This window comes from Rissa tridactyla, chromosome 16 (genome assembly GCF_028500815.1).
Source record: "Rissa tridactyla isolate bRisTri1 chromosome 16, bRisTri1.patW.cur.20221130, whole genome shotgun sequence".
Taxonomy (NCBI): Eukaryota; Metazoa; Chordata; class Aves; order Charadriiformes; family Laridae; genus Rissa; species Rissa tridactyla.
The window spans coordinates 8960124-8984960 of record NC_071481.1 but is presented as its reverse complement, the minus strand read 5'-3'; the positions used below and the strand labels follow the sequence as shown (position 1 = coordinate 8984960).

The 24837-nt window shown below is 55.5% G+C and overlaps 1 protein-coding gene across 1 annotated transcript in view; it reads right to left on the bottom strand.

Annotated features, from left to right (window-relative positions):
- EPHA8 (EPH receptor A8) overlaps nt 1-22055 on the bottom strand; it is a 51250-nt gene extending 29195 nt beyond the window's left edge. Inside the window, exons 1-2 of the mRNA XM_054222287.1 lie at nt 21935-22055; nt 9165-9229 (exon numbers count right to left, since the gene is read on the bottom strand). Coding sequence (XP_054078262.1) covers nt 9165-9229; nt 21935-22019 — 150 coding nt within the window. The 5' untranslated portion in view covers nt 22020-22055. The remainder of the gene's footprint in view (nt 1-9164; nt 9230-21934) is intronic.
- Between the last annotated feature and the right edge of the window lie 2782 nt (nt 22056-24837).

Genomic DNA, 24837 nt, shown 5'->3' with positions numbered 1-24837 from the left:
CACCCACCCTGGGATGAATTCCCTCTGCTCCTGCAGCTGCGTCTGGATGAGAGATCACTGCTGCCACAGGCCAAAGGAAAATGAGGATGAACAGACTTAACCTGGCACACCAGAGCTGGGTGAAGTGCCCCCGTGTTCGCAGGCGGGAATGCTTGCACAAGTCGGATCTGACAGCAGAAACTGATGGCAGTGTGTGTTTGGGAGGGCTCCAAATGCTCCAGACCATGTCTGCAAGTCCCTTCTCTTGGTGCTCAACCTGCCATTCGCGGCCGCAGCGGGAAGGCACCTGCACAGTGCTCCCCTGGGTCTCTTCTGGCTCATGCAATCTCCATGCACAAGCTGAAGAGGCTGCTTTCCAGCTGGACAATGAGCTTCAGAGTGCATACCACGGGGTGAAGGGGAAGCATGCAGTGAACAGAGAACTTCCAGCAAGAAACAGGGGTCCGCGAGGGCTCAGAGCCCCCTTCTTCCCAGGCAAGGTGAGGTCAGTGTGATTCCTCGGTGTGAGCCCACCGTGCTCAGCCCAGCTGAGAGGCTGGGCTGGGGGCTGGCTCTGGGAACCCCGCCTGGGTAAGCCCCTCTTACAGGTTGACAGGTCTGGGGTTAAAATTCAGTGGCAGCAGGGTGAGCCTGGGGAGGAGATATTGGGCAAAAGCAGGTTGCAGCAAGCAGGATTGCAATGGAGGGGTGGTCTGGGTGAGTTCAGAGGAACAGGGACATTTGGATCATCCAAGGGATGGATGTTAAGTAGTTTTGACTGATTGGAAGTGAGAAGTAGTGAGATTTCGGATACAAGTGAGCTCCATAGCTGAGGGACAAGTTGACCTTAGTTGGTGGGGGCTACAGGATGCTTCTTGGGGGCTCACTCTTGCCTCACACATCTCCCTCTCCAGACCCACCTCACCAGGACACATGAACCTTTCCTTCTCTGGGGGCTTCCCACCACCTCTTCATCTCACATTCCTGTCCAAACCAGGCACCCTGATCACATCTCCCATGCACGGGTCTGGGACCCCTGAATTCTTCGTATGGGAGAAGGAGGAGGAGGAAGAGGAGCAGAGGAGGACTTAAAACCTTCTGACTTCTCCCTGGACTTAGCAACAGGCTTTGAAGATGCCTGAGTCCCACCACCATGCCCTCGTCCAGCTGTGAGGGGCAGCCCCAGATGCAGCCACGCAGAAGCTGGGGAAGGTACTGGCACCCCTGCACCACTTGCTGCTCTGCCTACCAAAGCACCCCCCACCTGCACCTTCCTCGGGTTGCCAAAAATGGTGTTTTCTTATGCAAGTGGTGACCCAGGGTTCATTGCGGACCCAAAACCAACAGCAGCCCAGAGAGAAGGAGCCTGATGCTCAGCTCAGAGGGGATGAGCCTGAAGACATCACCCCCGTGACTGTGGGAGCTGGCAAGGATGCAGATCTGCCGGGACAGGCACCCAACAGCCTCACTATGTGGCTGCCAGCACTGCAGGGACAGGACGTGGCTAGGGGATGGCATCACATCTCCAGAGTGTAAGAGATATTGGAAAGATATTATCAGTGACAGGACAGCCCGCTCCCTTCTCCCCTCTCAGATGGGAAAGTCCTTCCTCATTTAACCTCCTTGACCTGCAGCTCCTGGGGAGGAGGTTTTGCTGTGCCTTCTGCTAGTGCTAGGGTGATCAGAGCAGTCATTTCAATGATGTACATCTTCAAAACTCCCCCAGCATCTTGCATTTAGGCGAAAACTCTGCTTCTCACTCCTAAAGAGCTTAAAGCAACCTGGAGAAGGCATCAGCTCCGGGTGCAAACTTCAACGAAAGCTCATTCAGAGGGGAATTAGCAAAGGGTGTGAAAGTCAAGCCACTGCCAGGAGAGAAAATATTTCTGGTTCCTTTAAAAAAAAAAAAAAAAAGTCTTCTGAATTCCAGAAATGCCCAGGTTTGTCCTAGGATCCCTGAAGACCTGCTCTTCACCCCAGCACTCTGGTAGATGACATGGAAAGGTGCCAGGTTACCTGTGTGCTTTGATGGAGGGGTGAGCGGCAGCACCCCTCTTATTTTGCCTCAACTTCCCCAACCACAGAGAGGAGCCCGTAGGAAGCGCTGTGACAGCCAGGATACACTCCTGCCGCTCGGCCGAGGGGTGCAGGGGTGCCCCGAAGTGTGCGCACAGCTCCCTGCACACCCCTGCACCGGGGTGGGAGCCAGCCAGCTCCCCACTCCTGCGCCAACCTGTGCAAGCTCCGCGGTGCTGCGGAGGGTGTGGAAGCCGTTGCCGAAATTAATCGAGCACAAATTAACACAACAGCTGTTCCCTGTCTTTTCCCTGCTGAGTTCCCTGGGGGGGGAGTGAGGCAGAGCCGTGCGCGGGAGGAGACGCGGGGCAGGGGCAGGGCTGCGGGTGGTGGGCAGGGATGCTCCTGTGCCTGTGGGGCTCGGGGCTCTGCAGGGCTGTCTGGCAGGGGAAACATGAGGTTATTGTGTGCACCAAAATGCCTCGGCCTCCAGCTAGTATGCTTTCTTTGGGTCTCCAGGCATTCCCTTCACTCCCAAATCTGGCAGAGGAGACAGTGCTCACGGTGTCCCCACACCCCTGTGGCACTGCCAGAGCTGGCAGTGTCCTCACCGCTGGCAGAGAGCTAAATGCCCATCTCCGAACACTGGCAATGGTCACCGTCAGCCGCAGGGGAGAACTTGGAGGGTTTGCATTTGCAGCGTCACACTTTCAGACTCGGTGCTTTTTTTTGCGCAGCGGCTGGACTGTCAGGTCGTACGCAGTGCCCTGGGATCCCAGTCTGAGACTAGCCCAAAACACCACACCCGCACCACTCGCCTACAGGGCAAGTGCTCCGCCATCACTGGAAATGCAGGGAGGGAAGGCAGGCCACGTGGCTCAGATGCCACAGGTGCATCTTCCCAGCGTGTCACAAGGCAACACGGGTCCCACGAGCTCTGCCAGATCCCAGGACCTACCGGGCAGTTGGGATGGAGGGACCTGCTTCAGGAATCCCCATGACCCGAAGGGTTTTTCTGTTTCGCTTTAATTACAGGCTTTTACGGCCAGGGAGAGGAGTCTCCGACGCTGGGTACCATCAGTTCAAGAGCGCAGGCAGGGCGCACGCACCCTGCCTCCCAGCATCGCCCGCTCTCGGCTGACGGCTCGAAGTGGCTTTTATTAAACGAAGCTCAGCCCAGCCCCCGTCACTGCGATAAGATCCCCCAGCGAGACGGAAATGAGGACATCATAATTAACGTGGTGAGCGCACACTGGCGGGGGGGGAACATGATTACATCTGTATTCAGGGGCTTGCCTAATAGTTTAAATTAAAGTCAACACCAGTTATAAAAAAATTTGCCAGATTACGAAAGGCGAAAGATGTGAACGCCAGATATCTGGGCAGCTAAACGAGGTCTTAGAAGTCTCCCAGGGCCTGTGCGGCGCAGCAGAGTGGGGAGGAGGAGGAGGAGGAGCAGAGGGGGTGAACACGCAAGGAGAGACCACGTCCTCCTGCAGCAGCAGCTCAGCCTCCCACCACCCTTGCCATGGCCATGGAGGGAGCCAAGGGATGGGGTCACGCCAGCCCTGGAACAGCTTCCAGGAGGGATGCCAGGTCCGCCTGGTACAGCAAAGCTTTTGCTGCCACTGGGACATCCAGCACTTTCCTTCCTCCCGAGAGCAAGCACTAAGCTACAGCACCTCCCGAGGAGCTGCCAGGTCCCTCACACCACTGTCACTGGGTGAGGTGGGGGGGGAAGAGAAGGACGTTATTGCAGCTATAAATCATTAGATGGGAGGCGTTAATGGAGATAATCCCCATGAAATCAGTCACTGCTGTGGCTAAGGAGGGATTTGTCAGGCAGTTAACTACCATGAGCTTCACTGCAGGTGATTAACTCCTGGTAGTGACCAGCATCTGGGGAATTAGCAATAACCCAGCATTTACTGAACAAGCACTGGGAGGTGAGCTTTTATCTCAATTACTAGTCTAAATCTTTATTTTCCAATGCTCCATTCCTACTCATCTTTTTTTTTTTTTTTTTTTCAAAGAAAATGAGTTTCAATGCAGCTTGCCCTGTAAGTTGCTGGTATTTCTGTATCCAGGCAGAGGATCGGATTGGAAGAGAAACCCAAGGAATGGCACAAGAGACAGAGGGCAGAAGACATGGCCTGGGCATGTGGGAGAGCCCCAATACCTGTTGGTGCTCCGAGGAGAAAGACGTGACCCTGAAGGGGGTTGAAACGGCAAACCCGCAGCACGGCTCGGACCGGCAAGAGGTTTTTTGCAGACTGGGGTTGGGGCAAAGAGAGACCCAGCCCTGTAACAGCGCTGGCGTGTCAGACAGGCTTCACCCAAGCCATGAGCTGGCTGTTGGCCGCAGGACCAGAGCCAGGCAAAACAAGTCCCCTGCTGTGTGGGCTTTGCTCCGCAAACAGTTCAGTCCTGAGATGTTTATGGCAGGACTGCACACCGGCATGAAACCCCCGCCTCTGACGGGCAAACACTGCTGGGAGACTGTCCTACGGGCAGAAATGTGTTGTCTGTGCTCTTAGCCGGTGGTTTAAGCAAATCTGGTGCCTTTCTGCCAGTTTTCTCTCTGAGCTGCTGCAGAATGAGGGGAGAGCACTCTTGGCTAATCGTGCCCAGGGCCCCCAGGGTATGTCCCTTCCCCAGGAGTGGAAGGGCAGAGATGGGGAGGCGCAAACCACCTCTGAAGATCTTTCTTGGTGTTCCCACCAGCAAAGGCAACGTGGAACATGCCAGGTATTGGGGCGGCTGCCTGGGTGGCAGACGCCCACCAGCTCTCTGGGTTGACCCCAGCCCCGGGTGGGGGATGCTGTGGGGCCGGACGGCGGAGGCGCTGGTGGGGGGCAGGGAGGGAGGGCATGGGCAGCATGGGGGGGGCCTTTCTCCGGCACTCAAGGTGCTCCCATTATAATTAGCTTTTGCGAGGCATCATTCAAGCTCCTCAGATACCCTGTGTCTGAACAAAATCATTTCCTGTTTGACTTTGTAAATCAAAGTAGACGATACAATAATTATTAATAATATGTTGACTTATCTCATCAGCGTTTTAATTAGTCAGTAGAAAAGCAATTTGCAAAGGGGCCGATCAGGCCCCCTCTGATCCAATAGGTCACGTGCCAGGCAAGGAGAGGGGAGAGAAGGGCACTGGGGCACTGGGGCGTTGTGCTGGGGAGAGCTGGGAAACCGGAGGCACAGAAGGGGAACGGGCAGCCTCTTTGACGGCACTGATAAGAGTTTAATTTTCAATGCAAAGGGAATTGTTCTGGAGATGGAGTGAGCTGCAAAGCTCCTGGGAGCCCTTTGATGTTATAATTGAGAGGAGCCGCAGCCTGCGGGACAGGGATGCTCCTGGTGACCCTTCCGCTTCCTGCACGTGTCTCCGGGGTGGAGGTGAGGGGGGGGACGCAATTAAACCCCTGAGCAGCAATTACAGGCAATTACCCCTCAGTTAATTGTCTGGCAAGAGGAAATGTCAAAACAGGCCATGCATGCCTCCCTGACGGCTTGACACTCCCCAGGGACAATGGCGCTGCTGACCCCCTCTGTGCTCCTTGCTCCTGGCCTCCTGCGCCTCTGCTCTTGCTGGCCACAGCAAACCCAGAGAGTCAAAAAACTATCCTGTGAGGCAAGTTCACCTTGCCCACAGGTGTGATGAAAACATCGGGACTTTGCAAGTGGTACCCTTCCAGATTTGCACTGCTGATGGTTTGGACTGTTTCCCTGGCTGCGCGGGCAGCTCTTAGGTTTCCCAGTCCATAAGAGGAGACCTCTGAGGCTGCCGCCTTTCCTCTGGCACCCCCAGGAGCCCCCGAGAGGTGGGACAGGACCTGCAGGTGCTGGAAAACCAAGCTGTAGGGCACTAAGGACTGAGCTAGTGGGCACAAGTCCCCTTCTTAGGCTCCTCAGGCTGGGGACTGGGGCTCTGTGCCATGCAAAGACCCAGCCACAGCTACTCACCTCCCCACTGTCACACCTGTGGTGGCCCTGGGCTCACACAGGGCTTCAAAGTGTGACTTCAGCTGGGGAGCCAGGGTCAGCAACGCCATTCCTGGGCAGGAGGATGCTGTGACAGATGTGTCTGTCCGTGGATGGAGCAGAGACACCGCAGGGAAATCCTGCATCCTCCGGCTCAGGCAGGACAGCCAGCAGGCAGCAAGGGAGGACAGCACAGAGGGTGTGCTGCCACCTTTTTTCCAGCAGGATTATCTGAATCAAGGAAATGGCAGCAAAAATAAGGGACCCCAAATGAAATCTGGCTTAACAGTACACCAGCAACTGGGCTCTACCCAGCCCGGGGCTACCGGAGTTGCAGTGTGTCGCAGTGGGCAGGGACAGTCCCAAGGACACCAGCAGTACTCCTGAGAGGGTGACCAGCAAACGCAGTCCCTTTCCCAGAGCAGAGATCACACAAGGCTTGGAGCCATGTGGACCCGAGCTACGAAGCCTGTGAGTCACCCAGCCTCTCTCCTACCTGGATCTGAACCCTGCAGCCAAATCATTGGCACTTGGAGTAAGTGTCTCACAGCAGCTCCTCTGAGACACCAGCACCCCATCACACCTCCAGTTCACTACCCAAAGGCAGCTGAAGAACTGGTGGGAGGGTAAAGGGATGAGATGCTTTTTCAGGATGAAGCAATGCAATGGCCCACGGAGGAAGAACCACGGTCCAGAAAACTGTTCAGAGGCGTCATCGAAACATCCAGCTGGAAAAAGATATGCAAAGCTCTTTGCGCGACGAAGTCATGTTAGAACCCAGGCACCCTCCTTGAAGGTGTCCAAGCCAGTTTGCACCCAGCTGCACGGTTGTCCTCTTGGTAACAAGGCCATGAGTTGGGCAAAAGCACAGGGTAAGCAAAGAGTGGTGTTACCCCATGACTTACCTAAGACTTGTAGGAGGACACAGCATCATAAGATGTCCAAGAGGTGGCTTTGGCGTTAGGCATTATAGAAGTATTTTTATTTTTTTGTCATCCAGTATTAACTATTCTTAATAAACACCACCAATAAAGTGGAGACTTCAGACATATATTTGGATTCAGGAGCTGCTGGGTTCTTGGTGAAGGGCTGCTGGGCATCTGCTGCAGTGCAAGAGAGCAGCAGAGCAGGGACTGCCCTGAAAGCCAGCTCCAACACCCTGTGGCCACCTAAGGCACTACACCTGACAGCCCTAACGGGTCAGGGCCCAGGATTCTTCCCCTGGATTTGCAGATGTACTATACAGCACCTTAGCTGGTCATGGAACTCCCTGATGTGGTGAGAAAGAGGCACCTGTAGGCTCAGTCCCTTGTCTGCTGTGGGAGTGCAAGGTCCTGCCCAGCCATGCCCATGTGTCCCCAGAACAGCCAGCTCAGGTGGATTCACCTTCATCCAAGCCATCTAGGTGATGTGATGGATCCCATCTGTGTGTCTGACAGCCAGGCAATGGGCCTGGGGATGTGATCACACAGGTGTCGGGAGAGCTGGACTCATGGTGGAGAATCCAGAAGAAGGAGGGTTATCCAGAGGAAGGGCAGCATGTGAGCAGTGCAGGGTCTGACTATGGGGAGGAATTGCTTAGGATGTGGTGAGGAGCAGAGCAGTGGAAGTGGACAAAGGAAAACAGCCGTCGCTCCCAGAAACATCCCAGAAACATCCTCCCTCCCAGGGGAGCAGAGGAAGCCCTGGTCCCTGACCCCCTGAACATGCATCGGGCCCCTCCAGGATGCCAGGACTTGGCAGCAGGGCCGGGATGAGGTGGCAGCAGCAGGGTGACAGGACAGGGATCCACATAACTAAGGGCAGCCTGTGCACGACCACAAAGAGGAGGACATCTCCCTCACCCAGGCAATGGCAGAAGAGGGTCCGGTGGCTGGAAACGGAAGCCAGGCAAAACCACGCAGCAACGGGCTTTTACCAGCCGCCTGTTAACAACATCGCTACGGGACCTGGAGGATTTACCACCGCTGGCAATTTTGTTGTCAAGAATGTTTTTTTTCCAAAAGCTGGGCTTTTCTGAGATGCAGGTGAATTGACAGGTCTCAAGGCCTCTATCTATGCAGGACATCACATCACATTAGCTCTGCAGCCCCCTCTGACCTTGTACCCCTGAATCTATTACATTCCAGGATAGTCATCATTGCAGCAGCTAACTGCTAAAATTAGAGCTGAGTTAATGATTTAATATATTTACATATATGGTAATGTCTGATATAAATCTGATCATTGTTATTATTACAAATTCACCGTTCTGATCACTCCCGCTCAAACAGCGCGGGGACCAAAAGTCTCAAGCAACAGATCAATGAAAACGATTAGAGGCCTGGGAAGACTTCTGTAGGAGGCAGAATTGAAAAGATTAGGACCGTTTAGTTCAGAGAGGGGATGAAAAAGAGTGGACATGAAAAATCAACACAGCAGCAAAAGCCAGGTGGGCACCCCGATTTTGCACATCTCCTGCATGTAGCAAGTCCCACTGTGCCCCGCAGTTGGTCCTGTGTGTATTTATGGGATTGTTTCCGTTCGCTGAACGAATGAGCAAAATCTTTACAGCCAGGTCACCGCCGCTATCGGAAACTGACAATTTCCAGAAAGCTGCTGCAGCAGGAAAAACTGGCCTTGGAAATGCAAGTGAAGGGAGCGTGCCAAGAGGATCCAGCCAGCAGAGATGTCAGACTCGCATGGGGGTCACAACCCCTACATCCCTCCCACACGTACCGCAGGGCTGTGCGTTTACAACCCCATCCCTCGTAAAAGACCATCCGCAGGGATTCCCCCTTGCCCCCCTTGCCCAGTTCCCACAGAAACTCCTCTGATCACAGGAGGTTGAGAGCTTTCCAGCCATTTTGGGATGTTCCTCCAGATGGTCCCCTGGTGGAACAAGGAACAAAATGCTTCTCAGCCCACGGGTGACCCAGTTCTTGAGTTCCCTCAAAGCTCAGGACCTGGTGACAACCTGGTCCCTACCAGGGGAAAGGAGCAGTTAAATGGCATTTCCAAACCAGCCGCATCCCACTGCTAGTCTTTCAGGCTGTCATTTTCCAAACAGAGAGGGTCTCTTTTCCCCGTCAGCACTGATCAAGGCACAAGCCTGGGCCTGAGATGTCCACCCACCCTGCCCATGGGGACCTGTGGTGACCCGTGCCACTGGGGTCCCCCACGTACCAACAGTTCATACTTACCCCGTGCGAGGGATAAGTCATCCAGCCCCAGTCCCCCAGGATTGTCGATGTGTCTAGCAAGTTCACTGAAAAACACAGGAGCAAAACGCTGCATTAGAAAGCTTGCTCCCCCTCCCCGAGGGGTGGGGAACCGAACCGCCAACAGCAATCCCTCCTCTCACCCCACTTACTTGATTGTCCCCTGTGCCCATCGATCCATGGGGCTGCTGCCAGGGACCTGCCTGCCTGCGGCTGATGCAGATATGGAGTGAGGGGATGGCAGCAAACGATGCTCCCCAGAGCTGTGGGGTCAGGGTAGAGTTGAGGTGGGGCTGTACCAGCCATAGGAATAGGAGCAACGTGTCCTTTTGGAGGCAAGGGGGCTGCAAACAGCAGGTTGGAGGGGATGCAGAGCAGATCAGAGGGGACGTAAAGCAAGGGGGAGCTGGGGAAACAAACTGCAAGCATCACCTTGTCCACCAGTCCCACCCTGGGCCAACACTGAGGCAACCAGAGCATCGTTCCTTGCTTGGACACTTCTCTTCCGGAGGCTCTTCTGAGCCTTTTACGCTCACATCCCTCCCAGCATCATTGGTTTGAAGCCTGCACTCCAGCAGCCACTCTAATTACGCACCACGGTGCCTGGCTCCAGCACAAAGTGACCCCCCCATGGTCCTGGCTGACACCCCACTGGAGAGGCCAGAGCATGGGGGACAGGCTACATGAGGAGGCCCATCAAAGCGAACTATTCAAAAGCCCTGCCACCACTGGAAGCCCAGCTTAACGAGGAGACGCGGGCAAATCTGCAAGGAGAGGGGAACGGCTTCTGTGGGGGGAGAGGGGAGGATGCCTTTTAACGTGCTCAGGAGCTTCCCGTGGAAACCTGTGCAGTGTCAGCAGGGAGGAGAAAGCGGGATGCCACGGCATTGCTGCATGCACAGGGTGAGCTGCCCCTGAGTGTCATCTGCTGCCCAGGAGCCCCACCGCCAGCGCCCGCAGCATCAGGCGGAGGAAAGCCTTGCATCTACCTGATAACCCCCAACTTGCTCAGCACCTGGGGAAGAAGCTCAAGCCCCAGCTCCAGAGCGCAGATCCACAGGGATGAAGGCTCAGGAGAGGGTGCCAGCAAGGTGCCCTGACCCTTGGGAGTGAGCGCAGTGGGCTCCGACACCAGTGCGCCCATGCCTCGTCACCCCTCGTCAGCACCGGGCTCCCCCAGGGACTTCCAGTGCCCCCAGCGCTCCCCAGCACTCCGTCCTGCAGACACCCTGTAAGCTCAAGCCCACACGGGACGCTGCGTCCGCGCTGTCTGCTTTTCCTCACTCCCGAGCAGTGCGTTAAACTGGACCTCGAGGCAACCTGGGGCCAACGTCCCTGCTGCGGCTCCAGGTCTCGGCTGGCCCCCGGGCTCTGGAGGGATGGTGGGCACGGCACGGACGGGGCACATGAGGACAGTGGCTCCAGCCCTGGCAGAGGCTGGGCTCGGTGTGATGCTGGTCCCCACAGCCGCAGGAGCGGGTGCCACTTTCATTTACTGTTACCAGGCTGGGAAGGAGAGCGGGGGGAGAGAGGCGCAGAGACGTGAGCTGGCTGTGAAACGCCCCGACGTCATGCTCCTGACAGAGCAGATTAGGAGCTTTTGAGGCATTTATTAATGTTAGCAGAACAATTTGAAAGAATTTCCAGGGTTTCTTGTGTGACTCCATTGGCCCAACAGCAGGCCAAGCCCCTCCACTCCCTGCACGACGCTGCTCCCACTGCTAAAGAGGCCCCTTGCCCTCAGCACGGAGTAATTACCTTGGAGATCTCAAATCCATTTTTATTTGTTATTGTTAATCTGAAGATTTTCTGCCTATTTTCCCCGGGTAATTCACCCAGCAGGAGCCTGGGCTCGGGAGTTTCCCTGCTCACAGTGCAGGACCGCGGTCCCAGTGACCCTCAGCGGGCAGGCTGCGGGGAGGGGACCACTTTCGCAGACCCTCTCTCCCCCCCCGCCGCGGTCTCTGCACCTTCTTTCCCACGCCGAGATGCTCAGTGATGGATGCGGCTGCCTCTCGCTGCTCCCCAGGCAGCACAAGAAGCCTGCACAGACTGGGGTCCAGCTGGAGCACCACACTGTGGGGAACCACGCTGAGATAGGAGCAGGCACGGTGGGACGCACTCCAGGCTTGCCTGCACAGCGGTGTGTGGGACCTGCAACCAGCTTGCTACGCCCCATCCCATCGTATGGACCATATGGTTGTCACCCAACCGCATGTAGACAAAGGAGCAGTCTCCTTGCGGGTGCTTTGGTGCACAAATAAGTAGACAAGTTTGCATTCCCTGCAACATGCCCGTGGAGCAGGTTGCTTGTGCGTCTTTGTAGGAATAGGGCTAAGTTATTTCTTTTATTCCTTAGCCAAGCGCATAGGAGTCTGACGCATTAAGCCCATTGCAGTGGGCATTGCACAAATATAAAGGCATTGCATGTCCAAGACCTCTTGCGTTAATTCATGGTACAGCACACGTCTGTGGAGATGAGTATCCACCTAGAAGCACAATGACGTGCTGTGCTCAGATATGGGGAGACCAATACTCTCCTGAAACCGAACCGTCCATGTCAGGGAAAGGCTACGGACCAACACCGAAGGGAAACTGCCGTATTGCATGCGACAGTTTCCCCGTCCAACCCCTTGCAGGTGATCTCACGGCTGCGTAACTCCTCCTGGGGCAACGTTCAGAAAGAGCCTGCCCTTGATGCTGGAGGGTGGGCAGGACCGCCACAAAGAACCCCTTTCAACTGAAACGTTTCTCATAAAACGTGCCGGTTTGGGAGACCTCTCTCCTACAGCTGGGCAATTCTGTTTGATGTTATGGACTGTCTGCACGTATCAGTCTCAAACTGCGAGCTCCATTTTGTTTTCCTGAGCACCATTTTGTATTTCCCCTATTCTGTGCCTTGGCCTTGGCTCAGCGTATTGAGCCAAAACACCAGGAGGTGTCAGGGGAAATACTTGCACTGGTGGAAAAGCTGTCAAGCCTGATTGCCCGTTCAAATGGAAGCACCTAGGAGCAAGCAGGTCGCTTCCCCAGCGCCAGCTGGGCTCTTGAGACGGAGTCTTGCACAAGGCGGACCCGCTTGCTCCTTTATAAAGTTGCATCACGTAATCTTGCGTGAGTAGTGCACATTGCAATCTCATAGATGCAGATTATGCAGGCGTCAAAGACTAAGTGTATGTATGTGTATATGTTTAATTTATTTATATCTACGTCTTTATTTTTATGTCTATATATCTGTATCTATATCCGTATCCATAACTGTATCCGTACCCATATCTACCAAATTCTAAGCACCGCTCAGGATGAGTGAAGAAGACGAGGCAGGGATGCTAATCCAGAGGATGTGCATTTTGCCTGGGTCCATATGTCTCTTGCCATATATCTTTATCTCTATCTCTATCTCTATCTCTATCTCTATCTCTATCTCCTATATCTACTATATCTATATCTATATCTATATCCATATCTATATCTACTATATCTACTATATCTATATCTATATCTATATCTATATCTATATCCATATCCATATCTACTATATCTACTATATCTATATTGATATCGATATCGATCTCGATATCTATATCTATAAAGAGTGAGCGATCAGAAACCCTTCCCAAAACTTGAGCTGGTGGCTGCATCTCCTGCAGAGGTGTATAACATCCCTACAAACGGAGGTGACGGCACCATGGGGTCCCACATCCAGGCGTCCTGGGCTCAGGAATGGTGCCGTGGGAGCCACGGCTGCCCAGCCCAGGGGAGGCTGTGGACTCCCTCAGCCCACCCTGGGGTGTGAGGTGGGGGATGCCCTGAGCCCCATCGTCTAGAAGAGCAGTGGGGGACAAAAGAGGGGTCTGAGCTCCCTCACTAATTGTTAACCCACTGCAGTCCTCACTCTAATTACTCCGCCATCTCCCTCCCAGGCAGGGACTTTGTAGCTGAGGCGTGGGGAGGAAGGGTCAGTGGGAGCAGCCCTGTTCCCTTGGGCTTCAGCTCCTCTCCATCACAACTTCAAAGGCCTCCCAAGATTCACAGCAAGGCTCCCCCCCGTCCAACAACGCCTTTTGCATCGATAATTAAACTCTTATCAGCACGCTTAGGAGCTCCTGCTCCCTGCTACCCAAAGACCGGCAGGCTCAGTCCCCGCAGCCCCACACGGGTCTGCACACCCCGTGCTGGCCCCACAGCCCCAGCCCCACTCGGTGGGGGCACGACATGGGGAGGGTTATCCGCAGCCGGAAAAGAGAGTTGAGTATGGGAAAGGGGCAGGGAGAGGCTCCCTGAGAGGAGGGAACAAGGGTCAGCGGCATTCATTTCCTATAAGCCCAGGCAGGACTTTGAAGGGGCAGGTGGGGCCGGGGTGGGTCAGCTATTTGTGTCCCACCATTTAATCCAGGGGCGTGCTGAATAGCCAGCCGCAACCTTTCCAACTCGGGATGCAAAGCCGAGCAAGAAAGCTGTATCCTACTGGCCTCGGAGCATCACGAGGGGATGGGACGGGATGCTTCGCTTTCAGCTTCCCCCCTCTCCGGGGCAATATTTACCTTTAAAAAGAAAGAAAAATAGTCATTTATTGACCAACACACGGGGCCAACCGTTGTGGCTTCGAGGTAAAAGCAGCAAGCCTGGAGGGCGGGTCAGCTCTCCCCCATCAGGAGCTGTGCGCAGGGGATGCGCCCCATGGATGCGGGTTGGGGCCGCGGCAGTGGGGTGACGCACACCAGCGCTCTGCCGCGCCACCGCCGGATCCAGGCAGGCTGTGCCCAGCAGCTGCTGGTCCTGGGGGCTGCGCGTACGAAGGGCACAGTGGGGATGGTGCTCGCATCGGCGCCCGCCGGCCTCAGCCGCCCATAAAGGAAATATCGGAAAGCGTTGCGGGTAAATACAAAAGATGTCACAAAATCCAGCAGGAATGCGGGATTTCCACATTTCTGGAACTGCCAAAATCAGGCTGAAGAAAAAATATAAGAATTAAAAAGCAACATTTTTCAAACAACTGCCATGAAAAAGCAGCGCTGCTTTTCAGATATGCCCGAATTCCCGTTTCAGGATTTTTTCTCAGACCTCTGGATTGTTGCCGTGAACTTTCTGTATTTAATTTTATATCGCTTTGTAATGCATCAGGAGTGGTAATACCTGTAAGGACCGGCCCAGAGGGTCACCCCTTTTCAGTATACCAGGAGCAGGAAATACTTTGAAGTAGGAAGAAAGATTGTTTGTTCAATCAGTGCTAACAAAAAGCCATAGTTCGGGTTTTAGAAATAAAATGATCAACCTGATCCTTCCAGGCCCTGCATGATATCATGTAAGATAATGTGCAAGCGCAAGAGCATAACCTGTGGTAAGACTGAGATGTCGTGAAATAATGTAAAAAATGAAGAAAACAAAACAAAACACCCCGAACAAGGTATTTCCAAAGCTAAAAACCTTGAAATTACAGGGCAGAAAAAAAACACCACACATCAAAAGCCGAACAACAAAAAAATGTTCCGTCTCAGAAATATAGATGAGAAAATACAGATGTAAAAGTGCTCGTGTTTCCTACTCTGTTTGAGACTCCTGATGCTCATGTGCGGTGGGACAGCCAGGGCGAATTGGACGCGCCGGTTTGGCGACCCGAATTAAAGCACGAACACTACCCACCGCCGGGCAGGGTGCCGCAGCACCGGTGTGCATCTCCACACCGTGGCACCCGCAGGCTTCCGTGCCAATGGTGCGTGGCCAGCTGGACATAAATAACCAACTGGGCATGTTAAAAACACACGGGCTGCCCCAGGGCTCGAGGACAGGGTGTGCGGGGCCAGACCCCAGGCTCAGGAAAAGGTCGAGCACACGTTTCCATGTCCCCAGTCCAGGAGCTTGTGTAGGTGGGGAAGGAGCTGTTTTGGGCTCAAGGGGCGTCTGGGCTCGTTGTAATTCAGGGCAGAAGCCAGAGGAGGAGGTGGGAAGGCTCTGGGGATGGTGTGAGGGAGGGAAAGGTCAGGGAGGCAAGAAATTCCATGGAAACATCCGATGCGAGCAGGACTGCGGCAAGGCCGGGGAGGGGGCAGGAGCTGGGGAGCACCGAGGACAGCTGGAGGGTCCCTGCAGCCCCCGAGGAGGGCTCTGCTGACCTGGTGTCCCCAGGCCTGGGTTTGGCCATCTAGGAGTCACGCCAGTCCTTTCCTTTGCAACGTCCCCAGTCTGAGGGACAGCGAGACGACACGGACCCATCCACCGGCAGAGAGGAGCTTGCACCGTGCACAGCCACCCCTTGGCATCTAAAGCCCTGCGTTCAACCCACACACCGTCAAAGGACAGATTCTTGCATCCCTGACCAGCGTCCCCAAACCCAGAAGCTCGAAGAACGGCACCCGGACCAGGACTTCCCTCTGACCACCAAGCTGCAGTCCCAGGCTCAGGCACGGGCTGAATATCTCATGCAATATCGTGGTATTCTTTAAAAATTATACAGAAGAGTTTTCTAACCACAAAATACGCCTCTTCTGCTTGCAGTAAGAGAAACCTGCGTGGTACAGACTCGGGGATATGGGAGCCGTCTCCAGAGGAGCTTGTGCCAGTGGCTCCTTTGGTGTTCTCTGTGCTGGTCCTTACGCCAGTCCTGACTCCCTCTTCTCTTTTCTCAGACACGTTGGGTTTAGCAAAACAGACAGGAATGTGTTTTCGGCATTAGCCGCTGAGGTTTCAGACTTCTGCTGCATTTTTTGGGAGTTGAAACTCAGCCTAGGCAAGCCCCTAACGCCACCCCAGGTCCTTAATCCCAGAACATCTCAGCGCTTCCAAATCCTATCTGAACACCGCACGCCCGCTCGGTCATCTCCCGCCTGCCTGGGATTTTGCAGGTTTCTTACCCAAAATTGGGACTCCCCGGTATCACTCCCAGCCTCTTCCAATGCCAGCCACAACGGACTCAGCTGGAAACCAGAGCCCATGAGTCCATCAGCAGGACAAACCCCACAGCACTCTGATAAAGACACCCTGCCCTTCCCACTGACTCCCGCATCCCAGGAGTCCTGGTGAAGGTTTGAATTTTATCCTCTCTGGAGGATTCACCAGGAAAACGTGGATTTTCATAAATGTGCTTGCTTATAATCACCTGGATTATCTGACAGGGCTTTGGATGGCAGTTTTTCAGGCTGTCGGATGATTTTTCCCTAATTTCTCTGAGAACGTCTTTTACTCTCACACCAGTTGGCCACCCTACACCATGCTTATCTGTTTGCACCCCAGTGACATTCTTAAAGCAAGTTAATTTCTTTTTAAAGGCAATTTCTTTGCCTTGTTAAAAATAGCCTCCTAAAACAGAACATTTTCACGGACAAAAATACCAGTACTAAAAACATTTGAAGGGACAGGCTGAATATCCCAAGCGACCACTAATGAAATATGGTGGGTCCTTAAAAATTGCATGGGAGGATTTGCTAACACAGAAGGTATCGCACCGAAGGAAGGATCCAGTGACTTGTGCGTGCCCTTGATGCTGGGATGGAGCTGGCTCCATCCACCTGCAGCCAGCACTGCTGTCACTCATGTACGTGGTTAAAGCATTTTAAATATGAGAAACCGGAGATGGAGAAGAAGACACCACAGGCACAACCACGACACTAGGGCTGGAGGAAAAAAAAAATAGGAGCGAGGGGGACCTGCAGAGCCCAATCTGCCTGTGCCCAGGAGGGGTGCAAGGCACCCAATTGCACTCGGCGTACTTTCACGGCAGAAAAATACGGGCTTTTTAATCTAGCAAGAAAAGCCTAACAAGAACAAATGGCTGAAAGGTGAAGCCAGGCAAATTTGTGTTAGAGAAAAGAGGGGTCCAATTGTTTTAAGGCTGAGGCTGATGAGCCATTGGAACGAGTCATTAAAGGCAGGGATGGGTCTGCCTTTGCCGACGTCTTCAGATAAATGCTGAATACCTTTCTGGACGGTATCCTTGGGCCAAACACGGTTCATTAGTCTTTATTGGCATGGCTGGACCTGATTCATAAAGGAGTTATATACTTCGTGTGGTTATTTATGACCCTAAGCGCCGCACATCTACACGGGTAGGACATGGGGGTTTTTTTGCTCCTTTTGGAAGCAAAATGGGACTGCACGATCCCGCTGCTCACTTTTGAACTACCAGGGCCGAAGGGGTTAATCGCTTCTCTGTGACAGAGGAATAATTTTGAGTGTTGGTCATGCAAGCACGCTGGGGCTAGGAGAATGAACTATCAAAAACCGTCAGGGGATGAATAGAGTTATCATAAGAATGGATTTGCCCCCGGAGATAAAGGCAGCACCGAAGGCTGGCAGCGAGGCCAGCAGAGACGTACGAAACACGGGACCCGACCGAAACAAAGAGCAGAGGTGTCAGGACGCCTTGATGAAACCGGCGCTCCCCGGGGTCTTGCCCACCGGGACCCACGTGCGCCGATCCCAGCGGGATGCGTGGGACGAGCCGCTCTCCCTCCCTCCCTGGCAGAGCGTCTTTTGGGGCTGGGATTCGTTGTTTTGGCTTGTTTTGCTTTGGTTTTTTTCTTTCTTTTGGGAAAAATATTTTTCTAAGTATTCCTCAGCAATCGAAAAAATAGGGAATTCCTTCGCCCCTGTAGTAATTCATGGGGTTTTCAGTTGTACTTAAATTTGGACTCATCAGATCTATTTCCACCGTCACCAAAATGGGTCCCCATTTATTTTCACTGTAAATAAACCCATCGTGATTTCAGGAAACAAGGATTCAAGAAGAAGGAAAAAAAGCTCATGGAGTAGGTACATTTTGTGTGCAGTTGTGTTATTTTTCTGAAAATTTTGGGGTTTCATTTTTCAGAAGTTTTATAAGCTACTAATACAAGAAGGATGGAAATTAATATGAGACCAGAAACATATCCTTACGAGCCTACCCAAAATCGTGCAAGTATTTGCTTTATATCAGCGTTTTGGGAGCAATCAAAAGATTACACACTCCAAAATTTTTTTTTTTTTTTTCTGCAAAGGTAGCCCAAATCAGTTCCTTGTTTTAAACTAATATTTCTCCATCCCCCCTTCACCAAAACTCCGTGTACCTAAAGCCTCTTGTTTCCTGTTCTTACGGAGCAGCACGCCATCCTCACAGCCTTTTTACAACCGAAAAAGCTATTTCCTCTCCCTTTCAGAGCTTTCCTTCTCCCGCAGCCCCGACTTCGGCATCGCTGCGGAAGGGGTAGAAAAGTAGCGCTGAACAGACGCGCAGACGAGTTTTTACCTCTTTTTCTGTTTGAGCAGAGGGGCAATTAATGAGATTACAATCGAGAGATTAGCAGGGGGAGGTTGCCACAAACCCTTCCTCTGGCCCCCGTTTCGGCAGCGCAGCAAGCTGCTGGCTTTTCCCAAGGACCCCGCTGCTCTCCCGCGCCCCATCCCTCTCGCGGGGAGGAACAAAATGTCTCCATCACCAAGCCCGTGGTGCGGGGAAAAGGCGAGCATCCCTGTGTCGTCGGCCCTGCGTCCTCCCCGGTGTGCTTCCCATACATCACCCTCTCCCCGTCACCGGCTGTTTCCCTCAGCCGTCCCTACGTGCCCTGAAATGCTGGGGGAGATGTCCCCCATCCCCATTCCCTGCCGCGCCATGTTCCCCACCAAGGTACCACCCAAGCTCACCCGCAGGCCACGGGGTCTGTGTTGTGATGGGCAGGAGGGTCGCCCACCTCGCGGATGGAGGGCAGAGCCGAGCACCACCTGGGAAGACGCAGACCACAGCGGCAGCATCCAAAGTGCCATTTTCTGGCAGAAAATACGACTTTGTCACCCCCCACCCAGGCCCCAAGTGTGGTAATTTCTGCTCATCTGATTTTCTTTCAATGCAACAAAAATAATTCATGTTTTATTATTTAACTTCTATTTGTGGTGTCATATAAAATATCTGTTTTAGTATTTTTGCCTATGCAACTCGGTGTGTAATAGTGTAAATCATAGAATCATAGAATCATAGGGTTGGAAGGGAACTCTAGAGATCATCTAGTCCAACCCCCCTGCCAGAGGGGTTTTTTGCTATTTTTTTAGTCTATCACTATCACTAATATTTTAGTCTATCACACTATCTCCGTATTATTGAAAATAACTTTTCTGTCTCCCTGCTCTAAAGCAATTTAGCAATTCCAGACAAAATTTTTTCGGTGCTCCAAATGAAAATTTTTCCCACCCTGCAAATTTTCATCCACCTAGAAAATATTTTGAGTTTTGGCTTTCAATGCATTTTGCAATGGCTGCCGCACTGAAATGTGGGGATTTCCCACAGAACGGCGATTCCCTTTTCCTCCCATTTCCAGGGCACCCACTGCATGCAAGACTGAAAGGAATAAAAATTATAAGCTCAAAACTTCCTGAAACAAATTTTTCAGGAAAGAGAAAGGCACTGGGAGCTCTTGGAAGGGGAAGAAAATCAGACTGAAGCTTGTATTCAGTTTAATACATGTCTTTATATACCGATTGCCTCCCGATACGCACACACAGAGTGCGGCGCACACCGGCCTTAAATTTGCTTTGCAGCTGGAATTTTCTACCCCGCAGCTCTCAAACGAGCACTGGGTTTGCTGGGGAGCATGGCCAGAGATGCATGGCAAGAAGCAGAGCGTGGCTGCAGCAGCCGGCAGAGGTCACGGTCGGCGGCAGCGGGGCACCTTTGTGCACCATGGCTACACCCTCACACCGTGCCCACACGTGCCACGCGCTGTGGAAACGGGGGTAGCAAAGCCCAGCACAACCGGAGCGCAGGAGACTCCAGGGCCGGGCTGTGTTTTGCAGGATCTCTCCACATCTCCAGTCCCATCCCCATGCCAGGGCGCTCAACGACCGGCGCCGCAACCGCCCCGGCAGGGATGCTGCCACCAGCCCGTCCCAGCAGCCCCGGACGCCGGGTGCTGGTGGGATCCTGCAGCCACATCCCCAGCTCCACCGCCCACACTGCGGGGCCCGGCCGGCACCCAGCTGCCCCATGTCGCAGCAGTCCCCCAGTGCCCACCGGGGTACGAGCATCCCTGGGGGCGGCGGATGGAGCACCGCCAGTTTTCTACGGGTTCCCACGCTTTGTCTGATGCCACCCAGCACCTTCTGCCCAGTCTAACCCAGACCCATCCTGCTTGGTCTTCCCCAGAGTCCGGCTCATCTCCAGCCCCACACAACCCCCTGACAAAGGCTCTTATTGAAACTAACTTTCCTTTCCAAAAGATCTTGCGGGAAACTCAGGTCTTTCCCAGCCAGGGACAGGCAGACAGCAGTCCAGGGCCTGGCTGTCCATACGGAGTCCATAAAACCCACCCCAGCAGCCAGCAATCTCCTCTGCAGGGGAAAGCAAAGGGGTCCCAGCCTCGCCTGTCCATGCCCAGAGTTAGCCGAGTTCAGGCTGGGCTTTGCGGGGCTGCAACGCCGAGAGCCCGGGGCAGCGCGGGCAGTGCCATGCACTGCGCTCTGCCCGGGGCACGGGACACGGAGCAGCTGGTGCACCGTGGAGCGGACAGCGAGCAAGGGCTGGGGGTGTCGGGGTGCCGGGGTCCCACCCTGCACCCACTGAACCCAACCCCAGCAGCGAGAGCCCAATGCATCCCCCAGCAAGGGAAGGAAAGCTGGGGGGCAGAAGAGCAGGGGGAGTGCTGGGAAGTGGACAGCTGGCAGAAACCAGGGCTAGGACCAGCAAATAGCTGGAAAAGGTAATACAGGTGAGGAAGACAGGCTGGGTGGGAGGGGAGGTGCGGGTGGGTGTTGGAAGATGGCAGTAGGCACAAGGACCTGGCCCAGCAGGGTGCTGCAAAGTGCACGAGGCATTGCGGTGCCAGCCCATGGGCCTTGGCATGCCGGAAGGATGGCAGGGATGCAGGGGCAGGAGAAGGGAGGGATGCCACTCGCCAGCGGGTAGGGACATCGGCACCGGGGCTCGCTGCAGACGGCTGTGCCGTGCTGGCCGCGGCTCTCAGGCATAGCAGAAGGGAGGAAGGATGCTGCCGCCGGTGCCAAGGACACGCTCGGGAGCGGGAACGGCAGATCTCCGGGTGATGAAGATCAGCAGACCTGGGAAGCAGCCGTGCCACAGCTGCCAGCGGGGACGGAGGCAGGCGAGTGGGTGGATGGCAGGCAGTGGGAGCAGCGCTGCTGAAGCCGAGGGGGGCCTGGGACGCCGGAGTAGGGTTGCACTGCCGACAAGGGCTGGGGATGAGTGCCGCCGGCAGCAGGGTAGAGTGGCCGGCTGGAGGGAGCAGGCCTGAGGTGGCTGACACCGAGATGCAGCCCTTCTCTCCACTTCAGAAGTTTCCAGCCCTTTCCCTCATGACAAGTTTCCCACCTGAGTGCCCCTCCAGCTCCCCGCATCCTCTGCACGCCTTCCCGTGCCCACCTACTCGCTCCATCGCAGCCCACACCGCCCGGCCGGAGAGCACAGCCCCGCACTGCCGCCAGCCCCGGGGATGGGGATCACCACGGCTGAGCCGGTGCCTGTGTCCCTGTCCCCTCTGCAGCCACCCTGCGTGCTGCAGCAGAGCCCTTGCAGGGAGGCCGGGCAGAGCTGGCAGGCATTGCTGCAGAAATCGAGTCCTCCTGCCCAGCTCCGAAGTTTAGCCTCTGGTGCAAAAGCTCCAGGATCAGCAAACTCAGGCAGGCAGGAACCTGGAGCTGCGCTGTGCCGGGAGCAGGGAGAAGCTAAGCCCAGCAGAGCAAGGAAGTCCATGCGGACACATCCAAACAGCCACAGCGATCCTGCGTGTCCCCCCAACACTGCCCTGTCGCTCCAGGGCCACCCCGGTTCCTACCTTCGCTGGTGGTGGCGGAGAGGCAGGCAGCCAAAGCGATGACGATGGAGAGTGAGGATGTCAGATCCCCCTGTGCCCATGCCATGGTCCGGCGGGGCCACCAGGCGTGGGACGGGGCCACCTCGGTCGTCCCAGCACCTCTGCGAGCGAGCGCCCAGAGCTACGGCGCTCAGCGGCTAATGCAAAGGCACTTTGCGCACATTGCTCGCATCCACACAGGCGAGCGGCTCGGCAGGGAGGGAGCAGCCTGCCTGTCACCGCTCACAAGCCAATGGGGTGGGTGGGCTCTGCAGCGAGCCCCCCTTCCCGCGCCACACGCGCAAGCTGTACCCAGCCCGAGCATCCGGACGGCGGGATCCTGCTCCCCCCTGCCACCCGTCCTCCCTCCCTCGGGATGCTCCAGCAGCCCCCCTTGCTGCTCACGCGCCTCGTCCCTCTTCGCTGCTCTCGCCCGGCTGATGTGAGAGTCAAACTTGCAGCCTGAGCCGTGGTCCGGTGGGGGGGCTCCGTGCTCAGTCAGGGTCAGGTGTGAAGGGGATGGGGGTTGCCCTTCAGTCCCTGCGTGCACAGAGAGGAAAACCCCTTGCATGTGCTCCCCTTGCATGTGTGGGGCCGGGGAAAAGAGGCAGAATCCCCCCCGCCCCCTGCCCCCCAATGCTTTCCCACATCGTCCTGGGACAGACACCCTCCGCTCGCCCTTGAGCTGGGGCAGCAGGAGCAAGGGACAGCACAGCCAGGGCTCACAACCCCCAGCCTGCTTACAGCCACGCTGGCTGAGGCAAGGCCAGCTCCTTCAAAAGCAGAGTTTGGGAAGACGCAGCCATTGTCCCAGGGTGGGCAAGGCCAGGCGCTGGGCAAGGGAGCCCAGAGACAGGGGGCCGGGCTGCCTCAGGAACACAGAGCATCCTCCCCACAGCACTGCTGAGGAAGCCTCTGCATCACTCTTGCTTGGCGCCGCCAGAATTGCCGAGCCGGGTGAGTACCTTGCTCAGCATTAAACACTCGGCATCTGTCAACAGGCCCCCTACAGCGGCCATGACTGTTTCCCCATCTAAATGCTGAACGATCACTAATACCTGCCCACGGTAACCACAGATGCTGACTCCCACCTCTGCCACATGCGGTGGGGTTATTCACTCTTCCATGCGCTCAGGGCCAGGGGACCGACGTGTGATTGCAGCCCTCCCCTGTCCCCAGCAACTCACCCCAGGAAAAGGCACGTGGAGAGAACGGACATTGATCTCCATCGGATAAAGCTCACCCCAGACTTGCTCGGTGGGCCCGGGGCAGGGGAGCAGAGTGTCGCACAGCCTGCATCCCACCCTGGGTCCCACTCTGTTCCCTGGAGATGCTGAACCACCCCACGGCACTGCTAGTAGCTTCCTACGTGCTGGGGTGAGGGGGGGCTCCCTGCCCGTCACACAGCGCGTGGTGGCAACAATTCCCCATTCAGAGCGGATGAGGATTGTGCCTGCGGGGCCGTGTCTGCACCACTCATCACCAGGACCTGGGAACGGCCCAGAGCCTCGGGTCTCTCCGTGATTTTTGCTCTGCCTGCCTGGGAAGCCATCCATTCCGAGACAGCGCTGGAGAGATCCTGTCATCAGCAGTATCACGGGATGGGCTTGCAGAGGGGCTCGGGCGGGGACAGGGCTGTGGCTCCGGGAGGACTCCAGCTGGCAGCTGGCAGAGGCTGGGGGGAGCTGTCGGGCCGTGGGTGCAGCCGAGCAGGGGTCTTCACAATGGGCCTTGGAGCAAAGGGGTAAGGGCTGATGGGTTCCTGAATACCCCTAAGTGGGTGGGAGAGCTGCTCTTCTGCCAGCTATTGCATCGCTACTCCAACCCAGCAATCTCCTCGTGCCAAAAGGGCTTGTCACAGCCCAGTGCCGGACGCCTCAACTCCCTGTCACCCAGTGACCAAGCAGAGCCCGGCATGCCAGACAGACGCCATCCGCACCACCTCAGTCCCAAGCTCTGGAAATGAGCCTCTGGCCTTGCAGTGCTGAGTGGTGTGATGCTCCAGGTGTGACGCTCTAACGCAAGGGGTTCACCCTGCAGACTTCCAGCACAAACCAGACACCCACCTGGGCTCTCAAGTTCCCTGGTGCCATCCCAGCCCCAGATATCCCAGGAACGTGGGTCCTCCAGGTGTTGCAGAGGTGCTCAGAGTTACCAGATATTGCGCCTCCCTGCAGGTTTTGGCTTTGCCATGGCCCAGGATCCTAGAGAAGCTGCAGCGGTTGGGTACACAGAGTGTAAAGGGGCTCTGCAGGAGCCAAGACACAGTGACCCCAGAATAGTGTGCCCCAACTCCCCCCGAAGGAATGGGAAGCTTCTCAGACAGACTGCCAGCTTTGGGGAGGAGAGAGGGCGAACTGTACTTGGGTGCCTGTGTGCAGGGCTGGGGGAAGCGGGGTGCTGTGTCCTGGTGGAGGGCTGGGCTCAGTGTGAACTGCGTACCATAATGCAGCGCACGCACACAGAGCACTGGAGGGGTGTGGGAGTAGGGGCAGGCATCCTGGTTTCACTGGACACTCGGTTTTAGGTTCAGGATGTGCCGTGTGTGCGTCATTAGCATGTGTGCCTGGAGGCTGGGCACTGCCGGGAGTGTTTGAGGTGGTACAGAATGCAAATGCATGTGCAAAGGGCCTGGGATGCTCCTGTCGGGAAACACCAGGACATTGTCCTGCAGCCCAGGAACGCCAAACAGCCCAGGAACCGGATGCATGGAAGGCATCACGCCAGGCTCCCCGGCCCTTCTCCCCACCCACATCCCTCCCCCAGGCCCCCAGTCACCCCTCCTGGATGGGGCACGACGCGCGCCCGCCGGCTGCCTCCCCCGTCTCACTGCGTGCCGCTGCCTCCGCTCCTCGGCGAGTCTCCTGCCGTCGCCACGTCCCTCA